Genomic DNA, 9,608 nt, shown 5'->3' with positions numbered 1-9,608 from the left:
GTTCAAGAAGCTATTGCTGTGTAATATGCTGTGGCATTTATGGACTGATTATGGATACTGAAGTCGGACTGTGCACTCTGTGCTAACTTTAGACATGGCCACATGATATTGGTATGTGTGCTAACTTTAGACATGGCCACATGATATTGGTGTGTGTGTGTGTGTGTGTGTGTGTGTGTGTGTGTGTGTGTGTGTGCGTGTGTGCGTGTGTGCGTGTGTGTGTGTGTGTGTGTGTGTGTGTGTGTGTGTGTGTGTGTGCACGTGTTTGTGCGTGTGTGAGAGAGAGAGAGAGAGAGAGAGAGAGAGAGAGAGAGAGAGAGAGAGAGAGAGAGAGAGTTACACATTACACAAGGCCTGTGTTTTTCATTCCAACACTTTTTCTCTAGTTTCGAGCGCATTCCTGCTTGGTACTGTTATCAAAGTGCTGTTAGTGAGATGGAATCCACAGTGCCTCTGCCATGTTTTTGAGTTTAGTTGACCTGTACAGCCTGACACTTTCGTTTCACTCCCTGAATAGCCAGAATATCTTTTGTGATGGGTGTGGTTAGTGATTCCTCGGAGCACTGCAGGTCTCCACCAGGTCAGGTAGGTTATTGTGGCCTTCTGGTGGTGCTATAATAGACCAATGTGAAAAGGGTGCCATGTCTTCTTAGGCCTTTCATGGCAATCAGACACTGCATTCATGATTGGAGGCATTTTGTCCCAAAAATGTGCTTTGCAAAAGTCTACCTGCTGGTGGCACTATAACAGGCCAATGTGAAAGGGGTGGCATTTCTTCCTTGGCCTAGTGGAAATGTTTGTGTACAATCTAACAGAAATCACATGCTGTGTTCATGATTTCAGGCATTTTGTTCAAAACACGGTGCCCAACACTTGGAATATACATAGTTCCTTTGATTCCTTAACAAAGCAGACATATATATTCATATACGCACTTCAAATATATATTTTTAATTCATAGTTCGAGACAACATATTGTAACATGTTTCAAACACAAAATTGAAACAATGACCCATCATGTGCAGCTACTACTGTACGACACATTACAGTGAAAAGGAAAGGTCACTGGTGGCAGACTACATTAACTCTTAACGGAAGCGTCCAGCACAAATACAAATCATTACAATCCAATCCAACACAAGTGAATGATTGACACTGAAGTTGTTATATTAAGGCATGAAAATCCAAGTCTTTTTCTTTCTGTTTCCGTATTAGGCTACAGTCTGGTCATGCTAGCATGGTTTCAGTATGTGACATTCAGTAAAGGAGGGTTCTGAGCTCCTATAAGGAGAGGTCTGAGCCCCCATAAGCTCCCATGAAAGCATACACATATGTGGGGGTTTCATGCACAGCATTACCATTACCAACAAGTAATTCATCTTTCAGTATAATGAGAATTACACTGGGCGGGACATTCCGGCATGGAATACGTATGATGAACGTGCCATAACTAGCTAGCCTCTTTCTGAGCCAATTAAGTATCAGTGAATGGCAATCAAATCAAATTGCCTTTGTCCTAACACAAGGATGTGTACAACTGTACATATTTAAAATCCATAGAGCAGTGCAGGCTCTCAACCTTTTCAGGCTGTGACCACCAAATAATCATTATTTTAACTGGGGACCCCCCAAAATAATTATATTTTAACTGCAGCATGGGGACCCAAACCCCATTGTAGGAGTTTTGAGGCATTACGTTTGAGGACAATTTGCCCAATGTTTGACCAGTTTTTATAGTATAGTTTGTTGATTACCTTTGATGTGTCTTTTATTACTTTCGTTTTTCGAGGTACTAAAGAGGTCTTAAAAGTCCTTAAATTGTCACTTCACCCAGTGTCATCTGGACCCCCCCCCCCCCCCCCACATCATGGGGGTAATGGGGACACACAGGTTGAGAACAACTGAGCTAAAGGCCAGTCCACTTTCTGAGACAGAGCTGGGAGAGGGACACCACAGACCACAGTGGATTCAACCCTGTGGCACAATGTGGCACGATGGTGAGACAGTGATTTTGAGTTGTGACATCAGTTATTTGCCCTCTGGCCCACTACTTATAAAGCCAGTCACAATGTTCCTTAGCAATTCCCTTCTTGATTGACAGACAGTAGGAAAGAGAGTGACGTGACAGGTAAAAAGAACAAATAAAATAAAAGGATGAGGCCAACAGAGGAATCTCCAAACATATGCAGGCCTCTTTATCCTATCACCCAGCCATCTGGATGTTCTTGTATAGCAGCCTTGCTGTGTTTATATACGTCTATGTTGTTGTTAGTGTGTGTGTGTGTGTGTGTGTGTGTGTGTGTGTGTGTGTGTGTGTGTGTGTGTGTGTGTGTGTGTGTGTGTGTGTGTGTGTGCGCGCTGGTATGCCCTCAAGTTAAGGTAGAGCCAGACTTGTGTCCATTGTGTTCATTATTGTCCTCTACTGTCAAGGGGCTGCATTCGCTCAGGGTACAGTCCACTGCGGTTTCTGCAATGAGATGGAGAGGAGGTTTAGTTTAGCTGTGATTTATTTATTTGCATGGAAACATAAAGTCCAAAGCATGTGTGTGTGTGTGTGTGTGTGTGTGTGTGTGTGTGTGTGTGTGTGTGTGTGTGTGTGTGTGTGTGTGTGTGTGTGTGTGTGTGTGTGTGTGTGTGTGTGTGTGTGTGTGTGTGTGTGTGTGTGTGTAAAATACAGTCATATATCACATGATTTAAGATAAAACACAGAAGGTATAGGAAAAAATAAGAAGCTAATTTATTTTGGCAGGCCATGATGCCGTGTAATCACTTGCTGAAAATAGCCGATCTACAAGCCCACAATAGATCTGCTATTTTCAGCATTGCAACCAAGTGTAAAATGACTTATAGCCTACTGGATGTCTTGTCCACTAGTCCCTTCCTAACATTTTAGTCTAGTTTTTATTTGTTGATGAAATTGTCAGTATATTTACTAGTCTACTACTAGTCTTAGTTTTAGTCATCATAGCTTAGTCTTCATTTAGTTTCCATTTAGTTTTTGTCAGTGAAAAAAGGTAGTCGACGAACATTTTTCGTCTTAGTCTTAGTCGATGAAAACAACACTGCTTGATAAGTTGATAGTCATGATAGTCAGTCATATTTGCTTTTCTCAGGCAATGGAGCTCAGTGGGACATGCAAAGACGGTGCTCTAGCTCCATCTAGTGGCTGAGATCAACATTATATTTCACATGTGTGAAAAGCTCACCTTTTACCGTGTACAGCTCAGTAGCCTCATTGGAACTCTTTGTAGCCTTTGAACGGCTATCTGAGTGAGAGAGATAGACAAGATGAGATAGACAAGATAAAGATTAAATATGTGTTTTTGTTTATGTCCAATACAATGCAATGCAATGCAAAGCAATACAGTCAAGGTTCAAACATTGTTGACGAGATACCAAGGTTGTGGCTCTTTCGGGGCGGGAACTTTTTTTTGTATGGCAATTCTTATTTGAAAAAAACGTTAATAAAGACATTTTGAACAAACATTGTTGGAAGTGAAATTATTGTTGTGCAGGCTTCCTCAACAGTGTAGATAGATAACAATAAAATAAATAATATAACAATGAAATGAGGTTTATACCAATGTAAAAGCTAAATAATAATAATGATACAACACAATATACAACATCAGTTTTATCCTTAGTTATTTTTTACCTTTCAGTTTCAGATGCACCAACATGGCGAGGAGCACGAGAGCCACCACGCCGACCACCAAGGCAACGATCCACCAATGGGAAGGATCCCACAAATCACCTTGTAGTTTTTCACCTGCACACAGGTGACACATGATGAGCACTACGCAGTGACATTTGAAATATTCAGTACCTGCACACATGCGTGTGTCAGTGTGTCTATGCGTGTGTGCAACTAGCCTGTTTTGTGTGTTAATCGAATATTCGACTATTGGAATATCCAAACCACTATTCGACACTGTACTGTCAAAGTCGAATATTTGCTGACATTATTTGAACTTTTATTTATTTTATTTTCTACGGTGGCAATATATCTACAGCAGACATGCAGCGGTGAGCTGTTGGGTAGTAATTATCAAATAATTGCATACTGTAGGAGACCTGGGGGAGCTAAAACAGCTCTGCACTCATGCCAGAAAGATAACAGGGCATAACAAACATGACTCTATACTTGTTGTAATGTATTGTTTTTCTCAGACCAATTAAGGACCACAATGGAAATACCCTAGTGTAAGTCTCACGACTTTGATGTTTTTATTTCTATTTATTAAGCTTCGGGCAGCTACAGGCTTTAAGAAAACTATTCAAAGAGCCATCAGTTGATCTGCAGCTACTCATTCAGGGCAGGGTATAAGACAGTAAACTGGATGTTGAATGATTAAGTGTGGAGTGGAGAAAGCTCAAGGTGTTTGACTTGGGGGTTTCCAGGGTGTGGGTATGTTTGTATCCTTGATGACGTTTCTCCTATGAACATGTAAAACTCAACCGCACCAATGATTCGCCATACAACTCCTTGCAACAATTATCCCCAATGGCAGTGGGCGGCATTGTTGCATTGTTGCGGCTGACCTTAAGGCCTCACTCACACCTTTCGATCTAGCATACAACATTGTTGGATGCTAGATGTAAACAAAGGGTTTGTTTACATTTTTTATTACATGATGGGTCATTGTTTGCATTTCCAATGGAAGTCACATGGTTTGACACAACATTTTTGTTGTACGGCTTTTGGCTGTGTTTCGACTGCCCCCCTCAACAAAAATGTTCAGTCAGACAACTCAAGAAGGATGTAATATATATTTATTGAATATAGATGAGCAATGCAGTATATTTATTATGGTTTGGCGATGTATTGGATCTGCTTTTTAGGTACTCAGATCAAGTCCATCAGTCCCGGCCATAGGGACTCCGAATCCCCCGTACCTAAACAGTAGATCCAAAACGACAGATGGTAGCTGGGGTGGAGGTGGGTGAGCAGCAGGTTTGTATACAGTGGCATGCTGATACAGCTGCAGCAGCAAGCAAGCAGGCAGAGGAATGCAAACCTCCGGTTAAAGTAGCCGGTATGAAGATGGAGTGAGTGTGTGATTGGCTGAGTGAATCATGTGAATGAGAGCGTGATGCTGAGGCGGCCCAATTAACGGCCGGCGGCAACTGCACTGAGGTTCCCTGACTGAACTTGCTCTGCGCATGTCTACGACAGGCACAAATGCTCATTTGTGTCAAACCATGTGACTCCTATTGGAAATGCATTGCGAGCTTGCATCAGTAAATAAGTCTCATGCATCAGCTATACATCAATCTGTTGTGAAGGTGTGAGTCAGGCCTAAGACTGTTTTGTTGCAAGGAATTGCGACTAGTTGCATTGGTGTGGTTTGGGCTTAACATGTGTTTTTCTTGTATGACGTAAAAGCAAATCAAATTGACGCTTGCAACACGGCATAATGATTGCCGTTTTTTCCCCCCAGTCAAATACAAAGAATCTGTCATAGTAAATGCTCTAGTGTGTGTGTGTGTGTGTGTGTGTGTGTGTGTGTGTGTGTGTGTGTGTGTGTGTGTGTGTGTGTGTGTGTCAGTTCTTAGGGCTGGAATGTAAAATGTGGCCCTGACATTTGGCCCAGACCGGCCCACCACTACTGGCACGCAGATAGCATACTCCCCGCTCTGTCCCGGCACACACAAACAAGCCCTAATACCACATTTACTGAGAAACATCCCTCCATGTTCTGATAAATGAGACGTAGCTTGCAAGTCAGTTCAGGCAGACACACTCGAGGGGGTTCATGCCATGCTCAAAGGCGCATACTCAAGGGGTTAACATGCTGCATTACTTGTGGGCGTATAAGTGTGTGCAAGTCCCACACGTCATTCGCCGATGCGGCAGTCAGCTGACCAATTGGGCAGGCTACTTAAGCTCACTAGACTGCATGCTCTTCCTGCCTTCATCTGCTCATAGTTCCCGGTTGTATGTGATGTTTGCTCCCACCACCACCCCAGCACTATCTCCCTGCTCTTTATGTTTTATGTTGTTGCTTAATCGTGCCGAGCAGGGAGAAATCCAGCAGAGCCGAACGCCAAGTCAAATATCATATGCACACTTGTTACTCATTCTGTAATAAATATTGGTAAATGTATTCGTGAGTTGTCTGACTGAATTACCATAATGAACCTACGATTGGGGAATATGCCTGGTGTCTCCAGTGGCCAGTGTGGTGTGTGTGCGTGTGTGCGTGCGCTGCATGACATTTATTTGCGTGTCATTACGCGATCATGATATTATTGATTGATTGTTTATTTATTTTCTCACCGACGGCGGCTATGACCACGTCGATGTGCTCGGTGTGCGTGTGGTGCGGCGCCGAGTACACGCACGTGTACAGGCCCGAGTGCTCGGCGTGGTGCGGGGCCGGCAGCCTCAGGGAGCCGTCTCCGGACGAGACCCGGCGCGTGTCCACCCGGGCGCCCGCGCTCCTCCACACGGGCGAGGCGGACTCCTCGGACCGCCCCGACGCGCTGTCGTAGGCCACAATGTGCTCGTCCACCTCGCCGCCTCCCGCCGCAAAGCTCCAGGACACGGCGGGCGCGTGGAGGAGGTACGCGGGGGCGTGGCACGGGATGGTCAGACCCTGGCCCTCCACGCCGTGCAGCTCTGTGTGGCAGAATCACAGCTTTGTTGTCACATCACAGATTTACAAAGTAAAAGAGGAAATATAATATATAAAATATATATTCGTGTTGAAAATATTGAACCAATGGAAAGTAGTAAAAAGTGCTTTGGACAAAACCTCTTAACTCCATTGGACACTCAAAATGTCTGCTAAAGCAACTAACTCCACCACCTCTCATGGAAGAAATTGACAATATATAAAATATATAAAGTTACAAAGTTACAACCCCCTCCCCCCCCCTCCTTCCCGGTAGAAAACAGCGGGCAACACTGACGTCACCAAATTTGGAGCAACGCCCCTTCTGCACTGTAGTTCATGTACGTGGCTCGTTTGCCCAGTGCGTTTTCTTTTTCTCGTGAAAACGAAACACCTGCGAGTCTTTTTTTGTCAACAAAATGAACACTGTTCACATACAGTACATGTGTGCATGTGTATAATAATGGGGCTGACCTCGCTCTGTCAGCGAGGCGGTCCAGGCCTGCGTTCCGTAGGACGAGTTGACCTTGCAGACGTAGTTGATCTCGGAGAGACCCTTCAGCCTCCGCATGCGGCTCTCCACGGTGTACAGGCCGCTCTGCTTGTCGGGCAGCTTGCGCGTGGTGGGCCGGAGGACCTCGGCGCTGGGCGGCTCGGTGGCCCAGGTGACGTCGGGCGCCGGGTAGACGTCACGCGTGGCACACATCATCTCCTCGTAGCCGCTCAGCCGAGACAGCCTCAGGGTCAGGGAGCGGATGGGCGCTACGCACACACACACACACACAAAGACACACGTTAACGCGTTATGTATAGAGACATTTTATGGAGGGACAGACAGTAGGCTGACAGGAAATGGGGAGATGGGGGGGTGACATGCAGTAAAGGCCGTCGGGATCGAACCCGCAGCACACTGCCAGACTGGATTACCAGCCAAGGTGCCTGGACCGCTGAGCCACGGCCCAGGCCTATCCACAGAGTTTTACAATGTGCATTACGTTCACCCATTCTCACCCACTTTGAGAAGCACTTCTAGAATGTTAAATAAAATTCCTTGGCATTGATCATGACTCTTGTCTAAGTTGTTTTTAGTTTTTGACCCAGGATATCCCATGTCCTGCTTTTTGGCGCATCCGAGTCAACTGTACTTGGGGCCTCTACATCATTTCATTTTAGACTTCAACACGAAACAAGAAACACAAAAAACTAGTTTAACAATGCGTTTAAAACTAAATACAAATATCACCTGAAAGAAGAATAGTGCTCTGCCTGTATCATACATGTTTCCTAGTCATGGCTGGAGTTTTGGACTCTCATTTAAACAAACATGAGGTGTCTGTCCTGCCAATAAACCACCAAGACCCTGAGAACACTGCAGAATTTCAAAGGGAGTAACCCATATGAGAGATTCAGGACTTCCTCCTCCTACAGGAGGAGATAAGGCTAGTTCTACATTCCCATGCGGGGGTGGGGTGTTTTCAGAGTATTTAGAGAGTGGACAAATAAATAAATAAATTACATGAAAGAGGACATGAAGTTAGTTGGTGTGAGAGAAGAGGAGACGTTTACTTGTAATGGAGTATTTCTATATTGCAGTATTGACACTTTTACTTAAGTAACAGAAATGTACTTTTTCCACCACTGCATGAAAGTGACACTTAATGCTCAGACTTTGTACGGCCAGAACAGAACTCACCCTCCACCTTGACTATGACGTGGGCTTCGTGCACTCCCGCTGAGGTGTGCACCTGGCACTTGTACCTAGGGGTGGAAAAATATAATAATGAATTGCATTTTTATAGTGCTTTTCCAAGTGCTGAAAGCACTTCACAATGGCTCATTCATTCATATATTGGGAGGTGAAGCGGCGAACAGTCGACACCAGCATCCTCACTTCACACAATCACACACAAATGGTGGCAAGCTCACACCGACCAACTCATTGGAGGCAATGTAGGGTTCAGTGTGTGGACAGAAAGAGCTGGGATTCGAACTGCCGACGCAGGGATCATTGGACGACCTGCTCTAACTCCTGAGCCACAGCCGCCCTAATATAGCGGCCCTAATACAGTGTACTATCATGATGTTTTTTTTCTCAAGCAGTATCATGATACGTGATATTATCACGATATTTTCCCATGCGGTTCTTAGGGTTATTGTTCAAGTTACTTAACAGTACAACCACCTACAAGGTAAAGGAAAAATGATTAACAGAACATTTAGACCAAAATACTTCTTAATTTTGGCTAACGAAACCATCGTTCTAGAGAAGTGTAAATTAAGGTATAGAACTACAAATCATTGAATGTGCATTTGCTGTATCACAATATAAACGATATCTCTGAATATCGTATCACGATACGATATTCATCACGATACAATTTTGATCTAATCAGACACCGCCAGATGGTGGCGGTATTGATTCACAAGTTCACAACACAGCCTCCATCTGGATTCGCTCCCGCAGTATCGAGGAACCAAACGCGGTTCAGACCTATCAGTGGCAGCTACGGGCGGGATCTGCCAATCACCTCCTGCCAATTAAGTAGCTTGGATTGGGTTGCAGACATGGATACCAGATGGAAGTTGAGTTTGTGAAACGAGCGTGAAGCAAACGTATTCAATCCGGCGCAGTCAGGTTAATATTGATCACCATATCGCCCAGGACCACTGCTTGTACCTGCCCCTGTCTCTGACGCCGCAGCCTCGGAGCACCAGCGTGGCGTTGCCCTGGGCGACCAGGCGGGGGAAGAGGGCGTACTGCTCGTCTTCCACGGACTGCTCTTCCAGCTCCTCCCCGCTGTCATCGTCCCTCCTCCTCGGCCTGAAGGTATAGGGTGACAAGATCCAATTAATTTGAGGGACAGAAGTATTGGACGGGGTTAGAAACGTATTACTTAAATGCCTTGATGTCATATTCTCATACCAGTTATAGGCCTATTGCTTATAATGTTGTTAAACCCCGACTAGTGTCTCTAATGGCTGACTTGGTAC

The 9,608-nt window shown here is 44.8% G+C and overlaps 1 protein-coding gene across 1 annotated transcript; it reads right to left on the bottom strand.

The window, feature by feature from the left end:
* Positions 1-927: 927 nt before the first annotated feature.
* Positions 928-9,530, bottom strand: LOC308336421 (hemicentin-2-like; the record flags this gene model as incomplete). Its single annotated transcript, XM_080793784.1, has 7 exons — positions 928-2,467; positions 3,207-3,266; positions 3,656-3,769; positions 6,281-6,622; positions 7,092-7,379; positions 8,311-8,375; positions 9,295-9,530. 7 exons carry the CDS (start codon positions 9,528-9,530, stop codon positions 2,370-2,372), a joined length of 1,203 nt encoding a protein of 400 aa, XP_080649910.1. The 3' UTR covers positions 928-2,369.
* Between the last annotated feature and the right edge of the window lie 78 nt (positions 9,531-9,608).

This window comes from Protomyctophum bolini (genome assembly GCF_963924005.1).
Source record: "Protomyctophum bolini genome assembly, chromosome: 21".
NCBI classification, from domain to species: domain Eukaryota; kingdom Metazoa; phylum Chordata; class Actinopteri; order Myctophiformes; family Myctophidae; genus Protomyctophum; species Protomyctophum bolini.
This window is presented reverse-complemented; position numbering and strand designations above follow the sequence as displayed.